This window comes from Furipterus horrens, unplaced genomic scaffold, assembly GCF_987537825.1.
Source record: "Furipterus horrens unplaced genomic scaffold, mFurHor1.1.pri manual_scaffold_3, whole genome shotgun sequence".
NCBI classification, from domain to species: domain Eukaryota; kingdom Metazoa; phylum Chordata; class Mammalia; order Chiroptera; family Furipteridae; genus Furipterus; species Furipterus horrens.
The window spans coordinates 18,162,744-18,189,175 of NW_028327173.1; the positions used below are offsets into that span (position 1 = coordinate 18,162,744).

General features: G+C 46.3%; 1 protein-coding gene and 1 non-coding gene across 7 annotated transcripts; both read left to right on the forward strand.

Annotated features, from left to right (window-relative positions):
- The first annotated feature begins 842 nt into the window (after positions 1-842).
- LOC150014476 (small nucleolar RNA SNORA73 family) lies at positions 843-1,039 on the forward strand. Its single transcript, XR_016510262.1, has one exon. It is a non-coding gene; the product is annotated as a small nucleolar RNA SNORA73 family (small nucleolar RNA).
- Positions 1,040-6,080: 5,041 nt separating this feature from the next.
- On the forward strand, positions 6,081-24,913 carry RCC1 (regulator of chromosome condensation 1). 6 transcript variants are annotated; one of them, XM_090268924.1, is made up of 12 exons: positions 7,206-7,283; positions 17,562-17,613; positions 17,706-17,787; positions 18,348-18,455; positions 19,311-19,498; positions 19,680-19,859; positions 20,692-20,788; positions 20,901-21,023; positions 21,520-21,675; positions 21,881-22,000; positions 22,341-22,493; positions 23,407-24,913. In XM_090268924.1, exons 3-12 carry the CDS (start codon positions 17,715-17,717, stop codon positions 23,580-23,582), a joined length of 1,374 nt encoding a protein of 457 aa, XP_090125050.1. In that variant the 5' UTR covers positions 7,206-7,283; positions 17,562-17,613; positions 17,706-17,714; the 3' UTR covers positions 23,583-24,913. The 6 variants fall into 6 exon arrangements, with proteins under 6 accessions (XP_090125051.1, XP_090125049.1, XP_090125050.1 ...); XM_090268925.1 differs by lacking the exons at positions 7,206-7,283; positions 17,562-17,613 and adding an exon at positions 6,081-6,162; XM_090268923.1 differs by lacking the exon at positions 17,562-17,613 and having other exon boundaries at positions 7,201-7,283.
- Positions 24,914-26,432: the final 1,519 nt, after the last annotated feature.

Here is a 26,432-nt window from a genome sequence, read left to right on the forward strand (position 1 = left end):
TGATGAAATCCATCATTCTGTGGTGGATAAGGCCGTGAAGCTGGCAAAAATACTGGGAGAAGAGGGCTTCAGTGACATGACTACTGAAGATGTAAATACCCTGATTGATGTGCACTCTCAACCGTTGATGGACAAAGACCTGAAGGAGCTGACTAAGTCAGCAAGTAAAGAGGATGAGGAACAAGATGAACAACGGGTTGAAGAGGAGGAGGAGGTTGGCCTAACAGTTGATCGTCTTGCAACCATGGTCAGAATGGCCAAAGAACTTCAACGAGTGGCTGAAGAATGGGACCCCCATATGGTTCGTTCATTGCAGTTTGCAAATTCAATCGACAATGCCATGTCAGTTTACAAAAACATTCTCAAATCAGAAGAAGAGGCAACTCCCCATAACTATGTTCATCACTCAAATGAAGGGGTCGGTTACGCCTACGCCTGTAGCAGAAGAAGAAGTTACGGACGAGGCCGAAGATACTACTGCACCACCTGAAGAAGCGCCTGATGAAGTGGTGCCTTTAGAAGAGCTGTAATGCTCTTCTTTGCTGTGCAGTACATTCATCTCATCTTCATCACCTTCATCGTCATCAATACTACCCAGCTAATTCATCATCTTCATCATTCAAGTTGTAGTATACTTCACTGGTGAGTACCCATATAAAATTTTACAGTACTGTATATGTATGTTAAAGTTACGTGGGTTTAAGAGTGTAGAATATGTTTAAGAACATAAGTAGTGTTTATAATAAAGTGGAAAAAGTTAAGGCACTGGGAATGGTTTATAAGTGTGAGAAGGGTTTATAAAGCCTTAAAATATATATAAATACTAAAATAAATGTAAGGTTCCTACTTCGCGGATTTTCTCCTATCGCAGGGGTGTCTAGAACGTAATACCCGCGATAAGTGAGGGAATACTGTACTGTAGTCCTTTTCCACAACGTTGGAGAGAAATCCGGGCCTTGAGTCTGCGCCTACATATTCCTACAGATTCTCAGAGTCCTTTGGACAGTGACTGAGGAGACAAACCATGCAGGAAATGTCTAGTACGCTAATTTAAATTTTTTTTTTTTGTAACTTTAGATTCTACGAGGTCTATCTGGAAGAAGTCCAGCCATTGTTAATATAATAAGAACTGATATAACGTGGCAGCCTGGGAGTGGACTGGAGAATGCTCATGCCTGAACAATGAAGATTTCACTGTACTAGTCAGTGAGCAGGAGACACCATTGAGTGAGCATCTACTCTGGCCACCGCATTCAAAATGACTGAGCGAGTAGAGCAACGAATCTGCATCAAGTTTTGCGTTAAGCTTGAACATTCCTCAGCGGAAACCATTCGGATGATTCAGAAGGCTTTCGGGGACGACGCAATGAGTGCAGCGCAAATAAAAGTGTGGCACAAACGCTTCAAAGATGGTCGAGAAACTGTTGAAAGTGACCCACGTTCTGGAAGGCCTGCAACAAGCAGAACACCTGAGAATGTTGAACGTGTGCGAGCTGCAATCAACAAAGATCTGCGACTGACAGTGCGAGAACTAGGAGCTGATCTGGGGATTCCAAAAACTACTGTGTCTGAGATCCTGATGCATGACCTTCGCATGAAACATGTCATGGCGTAATTCCTTCTGCGGCTTCTGCTCCCAGAGCATGAGGAACATTGTGCTGCAGTTGCTAGTGACTTGATTCAAACCACTACCAATGAACCAGATTTCCTCCAAAAGGTTATAGCTGGAGACAAATGGTGGGTCTGTGGCTGTGATCTGGAAACGAAGGCACAGTCATCACAGTGGAAGGTGTCATCCATTACAAGTTCGCCCATCTAGGCCAGACAAAAAGGAGTACTACCTCAGAGTTCTTTGTTGGGAGAAGCAATATGGTGAAAATGGCTACAGCAACAGGCAACTAGTGATTGGCAGCTTTATCATGACAATGTTTCCTGCCCCTGCATCACGTCTTGTGCAGTATTTTGGTGAAACATCAAATATCCCAGGTAACTCAGCAACACCTACAGCCCAGATTTGGTGCCCTGCGACTTCTGGCTTTTCCCAGAACTAAAATCACCTTTGAAAGGGAAAAGATTTCAGACCATTGGTGAGGTTCAGGAAAATGTGATGGGGCAAAGCTGATGGTGGTTCCAACAAAGGACTTTGCAGTGTTTTGAACAGTGGGCCGGGAGAACTGTGAGGCCCCAAGGTGCCTGCTTTGAAGAGGACTGAAGCGGCATTGTCCGATGTACAATGTTTCTTGTATTTTGTGTCTTAAATAAATGTTTCCATTTTTCGTGTTAAGTGGCTGAATCCTTTCTGGACAGTCCTCATAAATAAGTCTAATCTTTTCTGGTTTCATTCAGGAGAGAAGAGGAGCCTCACCTTAATTTTTGGCAGCTGACAATGCTTTTTGGGTCCTTTATTTAACGGAAAGTTTGTAAAGTTTTTCTATTTTTGGAAGATTAGTAACTGCCCTTTAGAGTGAAGGGGGAAAGAGGAGGACAGAAATGCAAATTCTCAGGCATAGTTCTAGGTCTGTATTAACTGATTTATAAAATGTTCCAGTGGCCATGTGGCCCATTTAAATTTATAAGGAATTGCAGAATGCACTTTAGTATGAGGTCTATTAAAACAGTATGGTCCTTGGATGGACCTATGTGGCCCAGAGAACTTTTCAGAATGCGTGAGGTAAATAACTGAGGCTAAGATGATACTCGTCCTTTTCAATCCTCAAAGTTGGTTTTCAAACTGGACTGCTGAATGAACAGAAAGTAGAAACCCATGAGAGCCTAGATGACTTTTTATTAAAAATCCATTTCTAATGTATCTATGCATTCTAATAAAGGCTATTGTACATTATGCGTATTAGTGTGGCTTCATTAGTGTGAATATGTACTGTACTTCAGCCTAAAGTAGTCCATGAATGAAGTAGTATAGCAGTTAATGCCTAAAGTCTCCTTAGCTCTTGTCCTGTGTATCCTCTTGTGCTCTTTTTGTTTTAACATATTGGCACTTGACCATGGGGGAGATACAATTAAATCAATCCTTACTTTCAGGAGTTTACCCATGATGTACAGTCAACTTGACATTGACAAGTACAAGGTTGGATGTAAGTCTTACACAGCTGTTAGGCTAGTTAAACCTGCTATTTGTGTCTGGCAAACAGGAGCCTGGAAGAAAATTTCCCATGAGTGATATGTGGTTGAGTCACAATGGAAGCCTAGTCAAACCCTTGTACAGTCTGCTAGCATTGTAGGGAAGTGATAGGCCCTGCAGGATGGGGACTAGTGGAACCATCTAGAAGGTAGAGTCTAGACCCTGGTGGGACTGAGTGAACATAGTGTGGGGAGGTAGAACAGCCATGAAACCATTGGTTTCAGATTTAAGGGAAGTGGATGAATTTGGGGTTTGAGTGATGGTTTATGGCTCAAAATGTAAATGGAATATCAGATGGAGTCTTATAAATGGTGTTCAGGGCCAGAGGATAAATTTGGGAATGGGAGCTGTTACATACAGCCATAATTATGGAGAAAAACCTGGGAGAGCTTGCTTGTTGGGTTTTTTGTTTTTTTAGAGTTTTTTTTTTTATGTATGTATTTTTAGAGAGGGAGAGAAACATCAGTGTGTGGTTACCTCTTGTGTGCCCCCAACTGGGGACTTGGCTGGCAACCCAGGCATGTGCCCTCACTGGGAATTGACCTGGCGACCATTTGATTAGCAGGCTGACACTCAATCCCCTGAGCCACACCAGCCAGAGCTAGGGTTTTTTTTAACTGATACGGCAACATCTAGGTTATCTGTCTAAACAAGCAACACTCTCAGTATTTAGTTATAAGCATTTGCGTATATTAATCCCTACAGCTCTAAAGTGGGTATTAATCTAAACTATTGAATGAGGAAATGTAGGAACAAAAATGCTAAGTTGCCCAAATCCACAACTAGAAAGTGGAACCTCTGCACAGAGGCATCAAACCCCTACAGATTTGCCAGGAGGGAGCCAGATGCAAGGCAGGGTTCTCTTTATCCCCAGGATCAGCCAATGCCCAGCTTTAAAAAAAAAAGATTTTATTTTTAGAGGGGAAGGGAAGGATTGATCGATTTCTTCTCACACGCCCCCAACTGGGGACCTGGCCCACAACCCAGACATGTGCTGTGACTGGGAATGGAACTGGCGACCTTTTCAGTTCACAGGCCAGTGCTCCAGCTGTAATCTTTATTCATTACCATATACTGTCAGTATAGTGGTAGGTTTTTATCTACAACCAGAGATTAAGTATTTAATACAAATTCTCAGGGTGGGGCTCTAACTAATGCTGGGCAGGAAATAACACATTTCTCTCCTGATGTCCCAAGTACAGTTGAAGCAAAGCTGTCGGCAAGTATTCTAGGTCCCACACTTTCTGCTAAATTTAACTTGCAACATACCTGTCTAGACTTTCCAAACAGTCTTTTCCTGCATGTAGGCAATCCTACTGGTTGTGCCAAGCTTGTAGTCAAATGGCCTAGGTTTGAATCCTGATGCCCCAACTTGCTGTCCATGTGACCTTGGGCAAGCCACTGAATCTGCCTCAATTTCCTCACTCATACATAGACTAGGGATGACTGAAAGTAACTGCCTTTTGGGGGTATAATGAGAAATGAGTTAATATTTTAAAAAGTTTACTTACAGTCTCATAAGTACTACAATGAGCTTGTTAAATAACATTCTCTGACATCTGAAGCAAACTAAGAAAACAGTATCCAATAAATTTTGTTGAATGAATAAACGATTTACTATTAAACCATGTTTATATCACTCAGAGCCATAGACCTTTTCAGGAGAGGTAAAAGGGAAGAATTATAATTAGTAACTTGCCCAGAATCACCTAAGTAGTAAATAGGAAAACAAGATTTGGGCCAAACTCCAAATCCGTATCATAATATATTACTAGCTTTGAACATGATAGTGTGGTAAGATTCATACAGCATTTCATCTAATACTCCATATACCTCTCTAAAATAGGTACTCTCTTTTTAACTATTGTGCCCTGGCTGGTGTGGCTCAGTGGATTGAGTGCTGGCCTGCAAATCCAACCGATTTAATTCCCAGTCAGGGCACATGCCTGGGTTGTGGGTCAAGTGCCCAGTTGGGGGCACACAGGAGGCAACTACACATTGATGTTTCCCTCTCCATCTCTTTCTCCCTCCTTTTTCTCTATAAATAAATACAATCTTTTAAAAATTGATTTTTGGGTTCAAAGAAGGAAAAGATAAACAGGGCCAAGGAAGACTTTGTGAAAACTGGAACTGAATTGAACCTTAAAATACACCAAGAATTCAGCTAGGCAGGGAAAAAGGCATCTAGTAGGAGAACAGTCCGGATGAAAGTGAGAAGGTGGGAATGATAACTAGTACCTTCAGAGTATGGTGCTGAGGCTAAGGGGGACTTTGCCAGCTGATACTGCAAGCACAGCACCAAAGAAATTTCTAGGTTTTCAAAGATTTTCAAGCAGGGCAAGGCCTCACAGCCATGTATTTAGGGAGACTAATCTGGGGATATTAGTGGAATGAAGGAGGGGCAGAAATGAGGTGGGAGCCAAGGCCAGGATGGTGGTGTTTTCAACCAGAGGGGCAAAAACAGAAACATGAAGAGAGGGGAGAGAGGAAACTGAAAAGAGGTTAAGGTTTGAATCTATACTCAAAGCATCTACACTTTGGCTGGAATGATGAAGTTCTGTGGGGAGAGGGTCTAGATCCATGGGGTCATCTGGGGAGGGTGTAGGGCTGATCTTAGGATGGAGGTCAGAACCGGACTGGATGGACTGCCCTCTCAATTAAAAAGTGACGGCTCAGCTCTGAACAAGAGTTCTGGCCCCCCTCTGCCACTTGCATGATGACTCCAGAGAACATCCTTAACTTCTTTGAACCTCATTTTTCTGATTTTTCAACTGTCATGAGGTTTTTGTGAGGAACAAATATGCTAAAGAACATGGGTGGACATGTTTCTCTAGTTAAAGGGTTTTACAAAATAGGTGATAATGATCATTTTTATAATTACATGAAGCCATGTGGATGAGTAAGATCTTGGAGGAAGACAACAGAGAGAGCAGAGATCCTAGGGCTTAAACTTGGAGAAATTTCACAGTACTATATCATCCAAAGGAGAAGTTCATGATGGAGGCAGAGGTAAACTTGAAGAGGTAAGAGATCCTCAAGATGGGGAGTACTTTGGGGTGGGCTCTGCGTAGTAAAAAGAAATTCAGTTGGTAAATACTCATCAAAAGTGTCCATCTATTTGGGTATGATAGAGTGACCTTCAGAGTCAGACTCAACATGAAATGGAGAAAATACCATTTGCAGAGGTCACTCCCTGACCTGGGAAACCACCCAGACAGTCAAATGGCCACAGAGGTCACCTCAGGGAACAACTGAAGTCTTCACGAACTGTTTGTGTCCCTCCTGAAGAACAAGAGTGTTAACAAGGAGAGGGTCATCTGCTTGGTTCCTCTTTTCCTTCTCCAGACACCCAAACCCAATTCACACTCCCTTCTTTCTAGTCTGCCACCCTCCACCTGCTCTTCCCCACTCTTGGTTCCCTCCTCACACAAGTCCGTTCTTCATTCTGTTCTAAAACAAAAATCTACTCATCACTCACGTGGTCAGATCCCTTCCGTATTTTCGCATTGCCTCAGGACAGGCTGCGCTCCTTAGACACACTGGACCGTGCATCCCTGGCCTGCTTCCCTGCTCCGGTGCCCTCCTGGTCACTCCCTTCTTAGCAGTTTCCCACAACCACCCAGACTCTCACGGCTCCCTGTCATTGCAAGGGGTGCTTCTCCTAGAATGTCCTGGCTTCTTCGAGTTAACTTGGGAAGCCTTTCGTACGTCCCAGGTTGAGCCAGATGCCCCTGTGCGTACCGTTGTCATAGCTAGCTCTGTGTTGATAGTCTGATTTCTCATCTTTCTTCAGAATAGGAAAGATCAGTATCTCTTTTCTCCGTACTGTCCCTTCCACACCAGATTTTCCCAAACAAACCCAGTTTATAAGTGGTCTTTCTGGTTGTCAGTCCACTTGTCCCGATTTTGGGGGCGTCTCCAAAATACACACCCACTGTACCGGTGGAGTACCACCCACCCATGGAGAGCTCCCTATGGGGAGTGTGTCACTTGCACTTCCCGGGGCGGCCACCAGGGGCCGCTGGGCTCTTTGTTTTCCTTTCTGGCCTGGGCCAGGGCCAGAGGCCTGCAGAGCGCATGCTCTCGGGTAGTTTGGGGCCCAGCCGGTGAGCCGACGAGTTCCTTGTAGCTGACCTGCACCAAGGTAGGTCGCACGCGTCCCGAGAGAAGGGTCCTGAAGGAAGGCTATTCCTAAGTGACCAAAGCCGGAGCAAGGGGGTCCTCGGCCGGCTGGGGCCGTTGCTCGCCCGCGCCTGGTCCAGCGGCTACGGCTCCACGTGAAGCCGGCTGGCAGAGGGTGCGGGTGCTCGTGTCCCGGCCCCACTGGGCTTCCGGGAGCAGGCCGGGCCCCACCTCGCTTGAGCGGAGGCCGTGTAGCCCCTCTGCCGCCGCGCCTCTCACGCAGGGCCCGCTCGTCCGCGCAGGCGGGAGATTCAAACGGCCCAAGCGCGGCCGGCTGGGTTGCGCGCCGCCGCGGTGACCTCGCCGGCCCGGGTGCGCAGACCCGCTCGCCTCGCTGAGCCTAGCCACCTGCCCTGGCGCGGGCTGAGTTTCCCAAGCAGGAAGTGATTTTGTCCAGCCTTCCTTTGGAGAATTCGGTTTGCAAATTGGGGAAGGAATCCTGCCGGGCGAGGGTCTGCTTTAGGAGCTCGAGAATTGGCTAGGGAGGGTCTGCTGCAGGGAAAGAGATCTCAGCGTCAGCAGGCACCAAGACAACTGTTGACCGGTTTGGAGAGGTGTGCTGTGAACTCCGTATCATCTCATCTGTCAACAGATTATTTACTGGCTGTCTACACCGTGCTGCTCTTGCGGGGCTGGGGAACAATGTTGAGAAGGACCCCATGTGGCCTTTAAGGAGCTCCCGGTCTCCTTGGGGATACCTAATTGGGGCCACAATTACAGAAGGGCCACTGTGATCATCGATGTATGGTGGAGTCCAGGGCGCTGTGGCTGGCAGGTCATTCATTCATCACAGAGTAATTGAGGTGCTTTAACCACGTGTGACGTTGGTGTCCTAGCAGAGGTTGAGTGTATGGAGTGTTACACGGGAACTTGGAGGGTGTCACCCAACCCTGCCCAGGAGGGTCAGGGATGGCTTTCCAGGTAAGATGACGCTTGAACGGGCTTTTAATGGAGTTGTAGAGTTATTCAGACAGACCGGGGGTGGAGGGATTAGGGTGATCCAGGCAGAGGGAACAGCCTGTGCAAAAGCATGAAGGCCTAGGTGAGTGTTACACTCAGGGATTCCACAGGTGTGAGTCTGACTGGAACACAGGCTACAATGAGGGGAGTAACAAAATGATACAGCAGGGACTAGGCCTTGAAAGGTCTCAGGTCCAAGACCAAGGAACAGTGGGTGGGGGTGAAGGAGGCAGGGATGCTGTCACCCAAGAAGGATATTAGAATGGAGTCTGGAACAATTGAGTTAGTTCATGCTCATGTTTTCAAGACATCCCAAGAGCAGGAATCCTGTTTAGCTTTGCAACTTACTAGTTGAATCCCCGTGGGCCACTCACCCAATCCCCTGACTATTAGTTTCTTTATCTGCAAAATGAAGGTAAGAGGCATGTGGTGAGAATTACTGATATCCTATCCTTTTCATAGAGCAGTGGTTCTAACATCTGGTAGAAGATGTGGCCCCTTTCCGTCTGCGGAAAATAAGCAATAAACCCAGGCACAGCTCTGTATACAAGGGGGACCCCCTGATGAGGAACTCTTGGGGAGATGTATCCCAGTGCTGTGCCTGGCACATAGCATGAGTTCAGCAAATGTTTGTTGGCAGATGAGCCCCTGTCCTCCCTTCCCTGGGGATCTTTCTCACAAAGAGGTTCTTCAGCCTCTGGGTCTGGCAGGCAGGTGTCCGCCTCCTGACATTGGGGATCAGGAGATGGTGGTAGGGACAGCTGCTGTGGTCAGAAAGGACTCTGCCTCCCTTTGCAGAAATGAAGCTGTGGTGAGGTCACAGCAGGAACACCAGGCCCCTGGTAGACTGCCTAATCTGGTATGTCTATGTTCATCACAAAAAGAAACTGAGGTTCAAGGGGAAGTGGGAAGGGGGAGCTCTGGCCCTGGTGGGGAGTGGGGAGGCAACCTGCCATTTCCTCCCACTCCTGTGTGGCCTGGGGCGCCTTGTCCTGAACCTCAGCCTTCTTATCTGTGAAGCCAGGGTGATCACACCTCAGAGGCAGGTGTGAGCATTCTAGGCCAGTCGACTCTGTGTCTGACTTTTAAGTATTTGGGATTGTGTCTCACTCTTCTCCCAGACTGTGAGCCCCTTGAAGATGGAAGCTGTGTTTGTCTATTGGGGGGTGATGGTGGAGGACAAGAGACTACTACTTATTGCCAACCCAGTCACTCACTGTCTGATTAAGAAATACACCCCAAGTGGTTAGAGGGCATGTGCACAGAGGACTTATTTGTGCACTAGAGGATGCAGGTGGGTCACGGGGGTAAGGCTCCACCTTTGCGAAGATGCCCTTTCATCGCCTGCCCTGCCCTTAGGATTGCTCACAACAGCACTTAAGTGCCCAGAGGCCTCCATTTGAGAGATGAGGATTCTCAGGCTTGGAGAAGTCAGGTCTGTTGGACTCTAAAGCCAGTGCTCAACTCCACTGCAGCAGGGGGTTGTACCCGTTCTCCTTTCCCATGTCATTCCGATTCTTCACTCACCTGGCCCACCCTTAGTCCCTACCTGTCTCAGTGTCTCCTCTCTGGTCTCACCATCCTCTCCCTTTTAGCGGCCTTCTGCCCTCTGCTTCCTGTGTTTGGCCAAGCTCATGGGGGACTCCTGGGGAGGCCTGCTTAGGCTGTCTCCGCCCTGCCCAGATCATGGCCTACCTTTATCCAACCTGTTTTTCATTTTGTTTTGTTTGTTTGTTTTTTTTAATCCATCAGATATGCCTGGGTTCAGTCCCTGGCTCTCCTTTACTGGCTGTGCGAACTTAAGCTAGTAAATTTACTTATCTGAGCCTCAGTTCCCTCAACTGTGAAACAGGAGTGAGGGTGCCTTCTTCAGCTTGTGGGAAGTAAAATGTTGCTGGCATGTAGAAGATAGGAGTGGCCAGTGCCCCAGAGAGGCTTATATTTTAACGAGTAGATTTGTATGGTGGATAGACATGTAAATTAAAGTAATTGTGGTCCAAAAGTTTGTCCTAATTTCTCTGGGAGAGAATGATTCCTTTAAAATTGGGAGAGGGATCAGAGGTGACTTACCAGTAAAGCAGACCTTGAGACAGGTGAAGAGGTTCTTCCTGTAGGATAAGGGACGGGCAAGTATAGAGATGCAGATGGTATGGAGAGAACAGTAAATAGTCTAAAATTGTGTGGGAAGAGGAAGGAGGATGTAATAGATAAAGGGTGAGACCAAAAGTTAGGTCTGTACCAGAGTCTGGAGATCTATAGTACCAGGCTAAGAAATGTGGGGTTTGGCCCTGGCTGGGTTGCTCAGTTGGTTAGAGCAGTGTCCTGATACACCAAGGTTGCAGGTTCAATCCCCAGTGAGAGCACATACAAGAATCAACCAAGGAATGCATAAATAAGTGGAACAACAAATTGATGTTTCTCTCCCTCTAAAAATCAATAAGTAAAACATTAAAAAAGAAGTGTGGACTTGATCTTCCAGGTAAAGGGAACCACTGAGGAGTCTGAGCAAGAAGGCAGCTTGTTTCAGGTTTGTTTAGAGAGACCAGGAATGACTTGTAGAATGGGATGGGGTTGGGGAGCAGGGAGACCAGAGACAAGTCTGCTTTTTTCTCGGGGGAGAGGATATGAGAGATAGTTCCCAGGCAGATGGAGAGACTGGAGAGTGTGGGGAAGAAGCTGATAAGGGCACTAGCTCTGGAGTCTTGACGAACTTAGTTCAGATCTTGATTTCCTCTTCCAATCTTGGGTGAGATCCTTCACTTCTCTGAGTCTCAGTTTCTCTATCTGTATAGTAGGGTCACTGTGGCTAGCATGCAGTGAGCTGCCCCAAAATTCTAGCCAAAACACCAAAACACAGGTGCCTAGGGGTTAGTTCCAACTCCCAGTAACAATTATTTTTGTTAGTGCCCCATGACACCAAACACTTCCTATATATTTTTCTGTCTCCACTCTGGGCCTGTCCACATGTCAGCCGAGCACCAACACCAGTGTGCTGACATAATTCTGTCTCGTTTTCACTTCTTTGTGAGTATTTTTCATGCCACTACAGTCTCCCTCCCCAGCACAGCTAACTGTGGGGGGGAAGGACAAACTTTCCCCTCCCTTAAAGTTCTTCTGTCTGGTCTGATGATCAATAGACATGACATAGATTAGCAAAAGAAAATAACCAAATTTAATACATACATGTGTATGGGAACTATGCATACTTGAGAGCATATGAACCACATGCACAAGAGGTTCAGACAGGAAGGGAACATGGGTATATAAGACATTCTGAACTAGGGATGAAGTCAAGTGTCTTGGGGGCTTCAAAGGGTCATTGCAGCACATTAAGAACAGAGGCTTAGCCCTGACTGGTGTGGCTCAGTGGGGTGGGTGTCATCCTGCAAACCACAAGGTCACCGGTTCAAGTCCTAGTCAGAGCACATGCCTGGATTGTACACCATGCCCCTGGTTGGGGGTATGTGAGAGGCAACCAATGTTTCTCTCACACATAATTGTTTCTCTCCCTCACTTTCTCCCTCCCTTCTCCTCTCTAAAAATAAATAAAATCTTTCAAAAAGAAAAGAACAGATGCTTAGAAGACAGAAGTTTGTCTTACTCTTGCCCTATCGATCGATCGATCGGCAGCCGTCCGTCTCGAGAGACGATGGTGTAGCTTCTTAAGAGTCTATCTGCACCGCCAAGAATGGTTGTGCAGTTCGACTCGGGAGTGACACGGTATCTGTCTCCTCCCGTGTTGAATCGACATCTTGCGATGATGCTGGAGTGTCCTCTCCAGTGAAGCTGAAGCTACAGAGCCTGGGCAGGGTGATATGGAGGGTCTGCTGTTGCCCATGCAGCAGACCCCCCCTCTCTTCGCAGCTGAAGGGTCCAAGGGAAAGACAGAGTCAATACAGCTTGGCTTCAGGTGCGCCGCAGGAGTTGCCGGTGTTGACTACAACGTCAAACCGCCTTAGGGACTCCGGCTCCGGATTTTCTGTCGGGGTTTACTCCCTTAGCCTTTCCCCTGAAGAGGTATGCCGCAAGGCAGCGGAGGTTTTTTGGAGTCAGAGTTTTCCTTCTCTGATGTGCCCTGACTAGAAGATCGAACCAGCGACACTTAGCTCGCAGGCCGACGCTCAATCCACTGAGCCAAGGTCAAAAGAGGTTATCTTTTTTTTTTTTTAATTTATTGATTGATTTTAGCGAGAGAGAAGAAAGGAGAAAGAGAGAGAGAAACATAGATTTGTTCCACTTACCTATGCATTCATTGGTTGATTCTTGTATGTGCCCTGGTCGGGGATCAAACCTGCAAACTTGGTGTATTAAGATGATGCTCTAATCAACTGAGCTACCCAGCCAGGGCAAAAGAGGTTATCTCTTATTATGGGTGAAACTCCTAATTCAAATTTTTCTAGGTAGTTAAGGGGGAGGGGGCAAAAGTTTCTCCTGGGCCTGTAGCTCAAAACAATCTGCATACCACAGAGTTCCTCCTTGGGGAGGCTTGCTCTGGACCCCACAATAGCTGCAGTTCATTCTGAGGAACTGGCTGGAGATTTGCCTTGACAGGAAGGGGCCCTGGACATAGTGAACTGGCTGCTGCCAGCCTGGTCAGTGGTATGAACTGTCTACCTGAAACACAGGGGTGTCTGTTATATCTCACGCCCCTGACCCACCTAACTGTATCCTCTTAACATCCCTTCTTGGATGGCTCCCAAACACTTCAGACTTAATGCAAACACCTGATAAAACGGAGCTCCAGGTGTCTCCTCTTCTGTTTGTCCCAGTGATCTTCTCACTAAAGGGAAGTCTACCACCCACCTGGTCAGTTAAGTCAAAGCCTGGGAGTCCTTGTGTTTGGTTAAGCTCAACCCTGAAGAGAATCCCCTGGATTTTTTAGGATGGAAAAGTCATTCTGGATTCCTCCTCCCTTCACTTCTCACATCTAACGCACTGGCAAATCGAATCTGTTTCCTAAGTTGATCTATATATTTTGTCTACATACTTTTCTCTGTTGCCTCAGGTCAGATCAGGTCAGTATCAACTTTCACTTGGATGCCTGCAATGGCCTCCTCTTCCAGTCCTGCTCATTTTATTTGCAGTAGCCAGAGCAATTGTTTGAAAATGCAAATCTGATGAAGACATTCTTCTTACAACTTCCCTGTTTCTCTTGATCCAGCCCCTGGTCCCCTGAGGCCGTCTGAGTAATCTTTCTCCAGCTACAGCCCCACTGGCCTCCCCAGATTCCTGAACACACACAGTTTGCTGGGACACTTTTGTCCAGTTCTTCTCCTGGCTTTCTCTCCTGTTTCAGGTCTCAGCTCAAACGTCAGCTCCCTGACCACTCTCGTCCCCTTTTCCAGTAATTCTCTCTTTTTTTATTATGGTAAAATATACGCAACATAAAATTCATCACTTTGACCATTTATAAGTGTGCCGTTTGGTGGCATTAAGTACGTTCACATTGTTGTGCGATTCCCAAGTTATTCTCTTATGTAGCAACCTTTGGTTCACAGGCTGGTGCTCAGTCCACTGAGCCACACCAGCCAGGGCATATTTTTTTTAATTTTTAAAATTGATTTTAGAGAGAGAGAGAGGAAGGGAGAGGGAGAGAAACATCAATTTGTTGTTCTGCTTATTTATGCATTCATTTGGTGCTTCTTGTATGTGCCCTGACTGGGGATTGAAGTGGCAACAATTCTAACCAACTGAACTACCTCGCCAGGGTGGCACTTCAAAGTTCTTTACCAACATTTTGTTCAGTCTTTTATTTTGTATGTTCTATGTATTATATTCTGTATTCATACCTAAAAAAGTAAGCTAGAGAAAAGAAAGTTAAGAAAATCGTAAGGAAGAGAAAATACATTTATAGTACTGTATGTATTTATGAAAAAACCGACGCGTAAGTGGATCTGGGGATTTCAGACCTGTGTTGTTTAGTGTCAACTGTATTTAGTTTTCCTTTTTTTTAAATTCCAGTTGTTGATCTTTTTCTCTCTCTTTTTTTTTCTTTTAACTGTATCTAGTTTTATAAGAAACTGCCCAACAGTCTTCCAAAGTGGCTGTACCATTTTGCATTCCCAGCAGCAATGAATGAGAGTGCCCAGCCCTGACCAGTGTGGCTCAGTTCGTTGGGCGTTGTCGTCCTGTAAAGCGAAAGGTCACTGATTTGACTCCCAGTCTGGGCACAGGCCTGGGTTGCAGGTTGCATCCCTGGATGCGGTGGGGTGTGTACAAGAGGCAACCGATCAGTGTTTCTCTCAATTGTTGTTTTTCTCCCTCTCCTACCTCCCTTCCCTTCTTTCTAAAAATAAAAAAAATCTTAGAGACAGAGAGAGACTTGTTCTGCATCCTCACCAGCATTTGGCATTGCCAGCATTCCAGATTTTGGCCATTCAAATAGATGTGTAGTGTTAGATTTTATTCAGTCTTGACGGCAGCCCTAAGAAGTAGTCATGGCGTCCACTTTTACAGATGAGGATACAATTAATAGAGGTTAAGGCTACTGGCTAACTGTGGTCACAAAAACTAGGTGAACCAGCCACGCCCTGGCTGGTGAATCCAGTCCCCTCTAATCTCAAAGAATGTGCATTTTTTAGTGTGGGCGGAGTTTCAAAGAAGCGGGTTGGAGGGAGGATTCCCACTCTGGGAGAATAAAACTTGGGTGAAGCTCAGTACTGCCACCTCATCAGAGTCAGAACTGGGCCAGTCACAACCTGTAGAAGCTCAACCTGCATGGCTACTTCCCTGTTTTCAGTACTTTGTTTTCCTGCCTCAGGATAGTCAGCAGAATGCCCCAAAATTTAGAGGCCATTGGCCTCTGTGTTCATATACTGTGGAGTGGGAGCTGAACAGGCTGAGGCTCTAGGATCTACGGGAAGGAAGGACGGAGGAGGGGGCCAGGAGTTGGCTGCTGGGTAGACTCACAGCTGAGCCTGGGAAGGGCTCTTGAGTAGAGTCTGTATTCCTCATCTGTGAAGTAGGGGAGAGGAGGGTTAGGTTAGTTTAGAGCTGAGTCTCGGCACTACCTGGGGCAGGTCCTAGACATAATAATAACACTGAGCACTTATTATGTGATTACTTTTACAGTATTAGCTCATTTGATCCTATACATTACAAAGATATAGGTACAGTAGTCCCTCTCTATATCACGGTTCACTTATCGCGGCCTCACTGTATCGTGGATTTAAAAAAATATTATATTTAATTAATCACAGATTTTTCACTATATCGCGGGATTTTGCGGTACTGTATACGTATGTCATTAAAGTTTTGTAGGTTTAAGAGTGTAGAATATATTTAAGAACATAAATAGTGTTTATAAAAGTGTGGAAAAGGTTAATAAGGGAGTGGGAAAGGTTAATAAGGGTCTGGGAACGGTTTATAAGTGTGTGGGAAGGGTTTATAAAGCCTTAAAATATATATAAATGCTAAAATAATTGTAAGGTTCCTACTTCGCGGATTTTCACCTATCACAGGTGGGTCTAGAACATAATACCCACAATAAGTGAGGGAATACTGTACTATTATTATTCCCATTTTACTGAGGAGGAAACTCAATCAAAAGGGATTATATAGCTTTTCTCCACGTCAAACAACTAGGAAGTAGCTGAGCCCAGATTAAGGCTGTAGAGGCTATATTTTCTCTCTCTGTCTCTGTCTCTCTCTCTCTCTCTTTAAAAAATCCTCACCCAAGGATATATTTATTGATTTGAGAGAGAGAGGAAGGGAGAAAGAAAGAAAAATTGATGTGAGAGAGAAACATCAATTTGTTGCTTTCTGTACGTGCCCCAAATGGGGATCGAACTGCAATGTCGGTATGTGCCCTGACCAGGGATGTACCGACAACCTCTTGGTGTATGGGATGATGCTCCAATGAACTGAGCCACCAGCCAGGGCAGACTACACCATTTATGCATCAGGAGAGCTCTAAAGCGTCCTGATCCCAGCCGTCCATACGAGAGGAACCACAATCCAGAGTTTGGGAGCCCCAGGCTTAGACAACCTTAAAGACCAGAGCTCAGTAAAGATGTATTTCCAGAGCTGCATTTGTGGAGCAAAAAGGTTTGGGGCACAATTTGGGCTGGGTTAGAATTGAGGGAGAATGTCTGTTCTCAGCAGCCTTGGGAATCAGTATTAGTTAAAGGAGGGTTCAGGACTGAGACTTTCAGCTGCCTTGGGTCATTCTTTTTTTTTTAAGAAGATTTTTTAAAATTTATTTTTTGAGAGAGGAATGGAGGGAAAAAGAAAGGGAAAGAAACATCAATGTGTAGTTGCCTCTTGTGTGCCCCCAACTGGGGCCCTGGCCCGCAACCCTGGCGTGTGCCCGGACTGGGAATCGAATCATAGACCCTTTGACTTGCAGGCCGGTGCTGCCCTGGATCATTCTATGTCCAGCAACCCTTCTTGTCACCCATAGGTGACTTCCTTTCCCTCTTTTGTAACAGCTGGTGTTTGTATGTTAGTGTGAGTATATATATAGTGCTTATTTCTTGTTGGACTCTGTAGAAAAGCCAGGCTCTTCCCAGAAGTGGCACTTTTGGATCAAAGGGCATGATGGTCTGGTTTGGTTGTATTTAATGAGAATAGCTTTTTAAAGTCTGATAATAACAGTAATTTATCAAAATTACATAGTAGTTATGTAGTTAACCATTAGTTACAAAGTTACTAGTGATTACCTCAGAGTTTGGGGGTAGTTATTAGGTATACTTAATGTTCTTCAGTGTAGAGATGGAATTTTTTTTCCTAGCCATTTATTTTATTTTATTGTTGTTTAATTACAGTTGTCCCAATTTTTCCCCCTTGTTCCCCCCTGCCCCGTGCCCCCCCACTCCCAAAGTCAACCCCTACCCTGTTGTCCATGTCCATGGGTAATTTTTTATAATAAAAATATGTAATGCTCCTTGTTAAACATCTTAGATAATATATGAAGGTAAAAAGAAAAATGTTGTTCATAATCCCATTTTCCAGAGATTACCATTGTTAGTAGTGGATGTATTTTTTTCTCCATGTATGCAGATGCACGATGTGTATGCATTTATATTTCAAAAAAGGGATGAACTGTTTTTCAATCTGTTTATATTATTTGGAAATGGTAAACATCTTCCTATTCAATAAATAAATCTCTGAAAGCATCAATTTTAGTGGCTTCATATTGTTCCATCATGAATATACCATAATTATCTAGGAATTCCCCTACTATTGAGCACATGGGTTACTCCATTTTTTAAAAATGTATGAAGAATACAATAGAGAATATTTGTGGAACTTAATCTTATTCTGTTCTTGTTCTTCTCAGATAAATTCTGAGAAGTGGAATTGCTGAGAAATTCCTCTCACCTTTTTTCAAGGTTTCCTTTTTTTCTTTTTTCTTAATATTGCCTAATTAGAGCAGGAAAATGATCACCATTTCTGACATGGAGTATTTGTTTGGCTTTTTCAGGACAGAAAGATGCCACCCAAGCGTATGGCTAAGAGAAGGTCATCCCCAGAAGATGCCCTCCCCAAAAGCAAGAAGGTGAAGGGTAAGTTGACCTCTATCTCGGTACTAGATGGCTTCTTGAAGCCCCCCAAATCTGGCACTGGGCTCTTTCCCCCCTGACATTTAAAGCTGAGGGGTCTGAAAGTCCAGGAACTCTCCCCAGGTGGAGAGTCTCCTGTAGGTCATTGAATCCCAGCCTTTGGGAATCAGAAAGGTACAGACTTGTCACAAAGCACTCAGGTAGTATTAGCAAAAAACACTAGACCTTAAGGCTTTGTCCCAAGCAGTGATGGATTGTGGTTTGGACCACTGACTTCCAGATGTAGGTTCAAGTCCTGGCTCTTCCACTTCCTAAGTGTGTAGTTTTGGGCAAGTATCTTAATCTTGCTGAGCTTGGATTACCCCGTCATAAAATGAGGGGCGAGAACAGTACCAACCTCACTGGGCTCTTGTGAGGAAAATGAGATAATGTCCTGGTACCATTTAAGGGAGGTAGCTGTAGTTTCCTCTTTCTCTTGGAGGGAAGCAGGTAAGAGAAATCCACCCCCAATCTGGGAAGGAGGAGTGTGAACTCACACTTAGGCAAGTATCTATCTTTTGCAGACCCTCGTAACCAGGCAGTGAGGGCCATTGCATCCCACCGCGTTCCAGGCACCCGCAGCTTCCGAGGTGCCTGCAGGCTGAGCCCTCCTGACCAGAAAACCCACCCAGGTGGCCTCCCTGCCCAGCACACCCTCTGAGGCCCTGGCAATGTGGCCTTACCCCCGGGGGAGGAGCTGGACACCCTTGGCTGTCTGGGGCTGCAGGCGATTGTTATTGGCCAGCAGATGGCCCTGGGCTGCCCACTGGTTGGCATTTACCTCTCAGCAAATACCCGTGTCAGCGCTTACTCCTGCCCCTCCCTCTTCAGCTGCTCTGCGTCTGCCGCCTGGTAGGACCAATACCAACGCAGGGTGTCAGTGTGAATATGTTCAGGACCCCAGTCACACCTGAGGATGGAGGCTAGGGACTGTGCTCAGATCCATGTAGGTGCCCTTAGTTCCAGTGCAAACACGACTGCTTATTACCTCTGTTAACCTCTTTGAGGCTCTGTTCCTTTTCCTGTAAAATGGGATCTTAAATATGGAAGACGTGTAGCATGATGTGGGGGACCACAAAGCAATTTAACATTCGTAGTGAGCAGTCAGTAAAAGGTACACATTATTACCTGAGCCCTCATTGTTGGCACCATGGCACCTTATCAAGACTTAAAATTGATCAGGAAAGCTATCTTGTATATTCACTGTTCTCCCCACCAAGATTCATTTCACAATATTGAGTGTTGTCTTGTTTCCGTTTCTCTCCTCTCACATTAATAATGTGCTCAAGTTTTACAAATCCTATGAGATAGGTACTAATGTTATCTCCATTTCACAAACGAGGAAACTTAGGCTCAGAAAGGTCATACTAATGGTCTGTGGCAGAACAGGGGCTTGAACCCGGGTCTGTGTGACCCCAGAGCCCATGCAGTGACCTCTCCTCTCCAGTCATCCTACACGCTCAGGGGCTGTCTTCTTCACCCCTCAGTCTCACATAGGTCCCACCGCACAGAACCGGGCTTGGTGCTGACACTGGGCCAGGGCGACGTGGGCCAGCTGGGGCTGGGCGAGAATGTCATGGAGAGGAAGAAGCCAGCCCTGGTACCCATCCCAGACGACATTGTACAGGCCGAAGCTGGGGGCATGCATACCGTGTGTCTAAGCAAAAGTGGCCAGGTAGGTTGGGGGTGGTGTTGGATGTTGGATAGGGACTGGGGTGGGAGGACTTGGAGAAGGAGTGTCGAGCCAAGACACATTCCTCTATGGAAATGGAGCTGACTAGCTGCACAGGGGGTGGTCTGAACAAGAATGAACTGAAAGGCCAGACCTTGTACTAACGGGGGCATCCTGTGCACAGGTCTACTCCTTCGGCTGCAATGACGAGGGTGCCCTGGGCAGGGACACGTCAGTGGAAGGCTCAGAGATGGTTCCCGGGAAAGTGGAACTGCAGGAGAACGTGGTACAAGTGTCAGCAGGAGACAGTCACACAGCGGCCCTCACTGAAGATGGCCGTGTCTTCCTCTGGGGCTCCTTCCGGGTAAGATGGTCTGGAAGACTGCACAGGGGCTGGCAGACAGAATTAACCGGCAGGGCTCCAAGGATAGCTCATGTCAATGCCTCTATTGTACTTACTGGTAAGGAAATCGAGTCCCAGAGGTAGAGCTTGGGCCCGACCCAGGTCTCTGGTGTTTTCACTCAGGCCTGTCCACACCACTGGCTCTTTTTTTGACTGATGTTACGAAGTGTGTGTCTTGGGAGAGGGTGAGTCAAGGACGTCTTTGGGCTGAGGCTGATCCAGGAAACCTGTTACCCCCACCCATGTCCCTGCCTTCCACCTCTCCTCTCCCCTTCCCAGCCTTCTTCCACATTTCTCAGGAGTATTGGGGGTTTTGGGGGAAATTACTACAGCTCAGAATTTCCAAGACACAGGAGTGTGGTTTAAAAAGCAGACTTATCATCAAAATTATTTTGATACTTTGGTATTTAATTTATTTTGAAATGCCAAAAAATCTGATAAGGCTTTTCCTCATTGGGGCTATTTTTAAGTTATTTATGGAGCATTTCAAACACATAAAAGTAATCAAGATAACATTGAATACCTGTCTACTCCCCTTAACAATTATCATCTTTTGGCCAAACTTGTTTCCTTTCTATTCCCATGCACTCCCCAACTCCTTTGTTATTTTAACGCAACTCACAGACCATGTGTAATTTCATTCATAAATATTTCACTACATGGCCTGGTTCCTGGGCACCTCTTCATCGCCATCTGACGCCCCTACCAGACAGCCCTGTGGCTGCCTGCAAGCCTGCACTGGGGGTGTGGGGCATGCAGGACTTCTGTTAAGTGCTCTGCCCCTTCCTTCCAGGACAATAATGGCGTGATCGGTCTCTTGGAGCCCATGAAGAAGAGCATGGTACCCGTGCAAGTGCAGCTGAGTGTGCCCGTGGTGAAGGTGGCCTCAGGTGAGTCTGGGGTCACTTGCTCTGGGCAGGAGTTGGAGAACCTCGTTCTGGTGCCGGCCCAGCCTCGGGCTTTACAGACAAGCCCTGCCTCCTGCCTCCTTCTCACCCTCAGGAAACGACCACTTGGTGATGCTCACAACTGATGGTGACCTCTACACTTTGGGCTGCGGGGAGCAGGGCCAGCTGGGCCGTGTGCCTGAATTATTTGCCAATCGTGGTGGCCGGCAGGGCCTTGGTAGGTGACCTAGGTCCCTCTGGCAGGGCAACTTGGCAGTCCACCCCCTGATGAAGGTCATAGGCAGGAGGGATTCTGTGCGTGTCTTTAGGCTTACCTCAGATAGACTTGCAGTCGTAGTTAAGAACTTTTGACTGTAGAGCCAGGCTACCCTGGGTTCAAATCCTGGTTCTACCACCTACTGTGGGACCCTGGACATAGTTTCTTCATCTCTAAACCTAACTACATCATTGGGTTGTTCTGAGGTTAAATGAGTTAACATAGGAGAATGGTTGGCACCTGGTAAGTTCCATGTAAATATTACCTCCTAGGACTGTGGCAGTCTGCGTAAGGCACTTGTACTCTCTTGGCCTCAATTACCTCTTCTGTCTGTAAGGAGAAAAGTCCCTGCTTAGGCTCTCTCTGGGGGTTTTAGTAATGTGGGAGAGACCGACACAGGGCAGAGAGGAGAGGCTGTGTGTGTCCGCCACTGACCCTGGCTTTTCTCTGCCGACAGAACGACTCCTGGTCCCCAAGTGTGTGATGTTGAAATGCAGGGGGAGCCGGGGCCGTGTGAAGTTCCAGGATGCCTTCTGTGGCGCCTACTTCACTTTTGCCATCTCCCTCGAGGGCCATGTATATGGCTTTGGCCTTTCAAACTACCATCAGCTTGGTGAGTCCCAAGAGTGGCCTGGGTTCCAGTCCTGGCTCCACCCCTCATTTATTGTACTCCTCCCTCAGAGCCACAGTTTGTCATCTGAAAATGAGAATATCCACACACTGGTGAGGTTTGGGTGGCCTCCATGGGAGGGGATGAAGAAGGACAGCTCCCTGGACCCCTTCACCCCTGGCGACTCTATCCTGGCCTTGTCTCCCAGGAACCCCAGGCACAGAATCCTGCTTTGTACCCCAGAACCTGACATCCTTCAAGAACTCTACTAAGTCCTGGGTGGGCTTCTCCGGTGGCCAGCACCATACAGTCTGCATGGATTCAGAAGGTGGGACCTCTGGGTTGGGAGTGCCGTGTTCCTTCAGCACAGGCCTGGCCTGACTCCTGAGACCATGGCCCCTGGAACCTGGGTCTGCTCCATGGATTGGGCCCGATGTTGGTCCATGAGGGTCACACCTGCCCCACGGAGTCCTGGTGTTCTTCCAAGTATGAGTTTAGCGGGGTTCTGTAGAGGTTCTCCCTGGCCTCCCCCCAAACTGGAAGAGAAACTGTAGACCTCCTCCTCATCACCCGGGGAATGGGGACAAGCTCTCATGGATTTGGGAACTCTCCTGGCCAACCTGAAACACGCCCTCTGCTGCCCCTCATCTCTCCCCTTCCTTCCACAGGGAAAGCGTACAGCCTGGGCCGGGCTGAGTATGGGCGGCTGGGCCTTGGGCAGGGTGCTGCGGAGAAGAGCGAACCCACCCTCATCTCCAGGCTGCCTGCCGTTTCCTTGGTGGCTTGTGGGGCCTCTGTGGGGTATGCTGTGACCAAGGATGGTGAGTGGGCCTGCCCACACTTGGTCTGGGTGGGGCCTGGGGGTTGTGATTCTTACCGAATGCCTGGTAGGCTCTGAGGTCCACCATGGGGTAGAGCTGAGAGGCAGAGTGCAATGTTTACAATAACATTATTTTTCTCCTGTCAAAAGCTCTGGCTTTGATGAACTTAACATGAATAAATGAATTCTTTCAAAAAAGGATTTGTTCTGTAGAGGAGAAAGACAGCAGAGGGGAAATATAACTGAGACCTAACCAGGCAATGGGACTTGAACCCAGGTCTCCAGGCTCCTATTGAGGCTTCTCTTTACATATTCCACCATGGTGACCCTTCTATTTACAACCTAGTATGTGCCAGCTTCCCAGGGAGTTATACTCAGAATTCTGTTAGGAGAAAGTAGGCTTTGTAGTCGGGGTTCTGACAGGCACAGCAGAGGAGGGTATGAGCAAGCCGTCACCAAAGCCTGAGTGGGTGAGTTTCACAGCCATTGGGGCGTTGAGAAGTCAGGCTGGTGGAGGTGCTTGATCTGGGATTATCTGGGAAGAGTTCCCAAGGAAGTGGGCTTGTACTACACCTTGAAGGTTTATGATAAGCAAAGGAGGGCATCCCAGGCACAGGAAATACAGAGTGGTCTCAGAGGTGGCTGATCCTGGGAGTGGAGGGTGGTGTAAAGGTCATGCCTAGGAGTAGGGAGAAGTCTTTGACAATGTGTAAGGACTTGTGTTACCAGGATGACAAAGCTCTTATCCACCATCCCCTTGACTTTTCCCAGCTTCCCTAAACTCCCAGAGGCTGGGACATTCCAGGCTGCAATAGGCCAAGACTAAAACTCACCGTTATGTCCCAGGCTTCTCTCACTACAGAAAGGTGAAGCTAAGGATCCTGCAGACAACTGCCCCTGTTTCTCTCTTATAGGTCGTGCTTTTGCCTGGGGCATGGGCACAAACTACCAGCTGGGCACAGGGCAGGAGGAGGATGCCTGGAGCCCCGTGGAGATGACAGGCAAACAACTGGAGAACCGCATGGTTTTATCTGTGTCCAGTGGGGGCCAGCACACAGTCTTACTAGTCAAGGACAAAGAACAAAGCTGATGAAGCCTCAGAGGGCCTGGCTCCCAGCCCCTACACCCTTCCTCCTAGAAAACAAAAGCCGTAATAACTACGGACTCCAGCAGGCCTCCCCTTGCCTCAAGTACTTTGTCATCGCCTGCATTTTTTCCATCCACAGAACAGAATCATCTTCTTTTTCTTCCTCCTTTCTGGAATCATCCTGTACCCTACAGGATGAAGGGAGGGGATAGAAGAAGGGAGCGGGTTTTGTTGGAATGTTGCTTACCCCAGAACTCTGTGATTAGACCTTTCCCCCTCATCCCTACCTCCATGGTCCTGGCTGAGCCTAGTTTTGTCTACCAAAAACCAAACTTCCATGGGGGTTTGGTTCCCACACCCTGAGAAGTTGGGGCCCCATCAATCCCTACACTAGTCATGTGCCACTCTTCCTGTCCTTGACGATCCACATGCAGACAAAGGGTACAGTTGTCAGACCCAGCTGTCATGGACCTGTGCCTGGTGGAAACTGGCGAAGGGGCAGCCATGGGCAAGCCCAAACCAAATATTCGGCTCTGAACAGGTGTCCATGGGGCAGAAAAAAAAAAAAGCAGTGATCCTCCACTTGATTAAGGAAAGCCAATCGGCCTTTCTCCCAGAAGCACAAAGCATTCTGCCTTGCACTGCTGATCCAGCCTGCCTCACCTGCAGCCAAGGGCCCAGAATCTGTAGAGGAAGCTACGCCTGTAGAGCAGGACATGGGGGAAGACAGGAAGGAGGGTTTTATAAACAAATATAGTATCAAGAGTGAAGGGAGGGCAGGGAAGAGGTTTGGATGGGCAGAGGTTGGTCCCCAGAAACGGAGGCAGCAGCTTGTACAGTGTCTGAGAAAATAGCAAGCAGTTTAATTTTTTTTTAATGTAAAGTATTTTAGAAGGGAAAGTGAAATCTTTTAACATTTTTGAATAAATTTAGAGTTTTATAAAAACAGGCCACTTGTTTTCTACATGCTCCCTGCTTTTTTAAGGGAGCATCTGCTGTGTTGGGAAGGGCATAATAAAGCCACACCTGTGAACTTGGTGAAGACTAGGACTTAAGGTGATGTCAATATGTCCTAATATGTGCCTGTCAGCTGTTGATGTGACTGTCCCATACCAATCAAAAAAGATTTGATTTTTGCTTAGGCCTTTATGTGTCAGGAATCATTTTTTTTTTTTTAAATTATGCTGCATAATACGAGAGACATGGAATGGTTCTTTCAGCATCCTAGTCCCAAACCAGGACAGTACAGCTCTAGAAATACTTATATTGAGCTTGCTGTTGTATCATTTTCAACAGCTGATGTAATTGATTAAACATGATTGACTACCCAGTGACTCTTAAAGACAATTTATACATATTTATTAGATTTTCACAAGCATTTGAGCAAACAAATCATAAGAGCTCATCTGTCCAGTATGGTGGTCACTAGTTTCACATGGCCATTTGCATTTAAATCAATTAAAATCTGTAGAAAATTTAAATTCCTCTGTTGCACCTAGCCACATTTCAAGTCCTCGGTAATTACATGTGGCTAGTACGATGGTACTGGGCTGTGCAAATGTAGAAATACATAGAACATTTCTATAATTGCAGAAAATTACAATGGACAATGTTGATATAGAAGGTCTATATGTGTATAACAGGAAAGTTTTATCAGTGCCAGGAAGATTCTTGGATGTATATTACTTGGAAAAATGAATATGATGTAAACTTAAAATGTATTCTGTGATTTTTGCCCCTTTGAACTTTTAGGGTTTCTTTTTTTTTTTTTTAACTTTATTTATTTGTTTTTATATAGAGAGAGAAACATCAATGTGTGGTTGCCTCTTGCACGTCCCCAACTGGGGTCCTGGCCCGCAACCCAGGCATGTACCCTGACTGGGAATTGAAACTGTGACCCTTTGGTTCACAGGCCAGCGCTCAATCCACTGAGCCACACCAGCCATGGCTAAACTTTTAGTTTTGATGCAGGTGCTACACTGATTAGAAATTGACTTCTTAGAAGGAAAAAAATCACACCTTTGATTATCTTTTCTGTGTAAATAAGTACTTGGGTGTCTGCTATTCCCCCTGCTTGTCGCTAAAGTCCAATTGGATTAGATATATTGGAGTTTTTTCCCTTTTGGCAATATAGCAGGTTGAAAGTACCCTGTTCTTAATAATAGCTCTTGTGAATTGGGACTTAGAATGGACTAAGCATTGTGCCAAGTACTTTATAGGCAATAATATCTTTTTAATCCTCACATCAAACCTTAAATGTAGTAATTGTTGTCCCTTAGGAAACAGTCCTTGAGTGTTCAAGTGAGTTGCCTGAAGTCAAGTAAGTGCATAGGCTAGGCTGGAATCTAAATCAGCCTCTACCTGAGCCCAGAATCTCAATTGTTTTTCCTTGTATTGCATGTGTTCTAAAACTCTCTCTTGGTGCCTTACATATATTAGAACAATGTCAGGCACATAGTATGTGCTCTGTAAGTCATTGAGTTATGACTATTGTACTTTTCCCCACCTGGAGTTAATAATTAATTGCCTTGTTTTTCAAGTACTTAGTTTTTTTAGTCACACCAAATACACTCAGTTTTATCTTCCCCCATCCTCCTCCAACTTGGATTGGTTACTTCAAAACAATTAGAGTCATAGTACCCCATATGGCTCAGCTATAAATAATATTGATAAAGTCAAAATAATGTAAATGTTCAATACTGCTTTGATAATTTTTTAAAAATATTTTGTTAATTTTTAAAGAAGGGAAGGAAGGGAGAAAGAGGAAGAGGCACATCAACGTGTGGTTGCCTCTCGTGTGCCCCCGACTGGGGACCTGGCCTGCAACCCAGGCATGTGCCCTGAGTGGGGATT

Bases quoted from the DNA above. Each gene is read 5' to 3' on its own strand.
- RCC1 (XM_090268922.1), top strand. The intron at 18,456-19,310 runs GTGGCCTCCCTG...TTCACCCCTCAG, and splicing joins TGACCAGAAAACCCACCCAG to TCTCACATAGGTCCCACCGC. The intron at 21,676-21,880 runs GTGAGTCCCAAG...CTTGTCTCCCAG, and splicing joins TTCAAACTACCATCAGCTTG to GAACCCCAGGCACAGAATCC.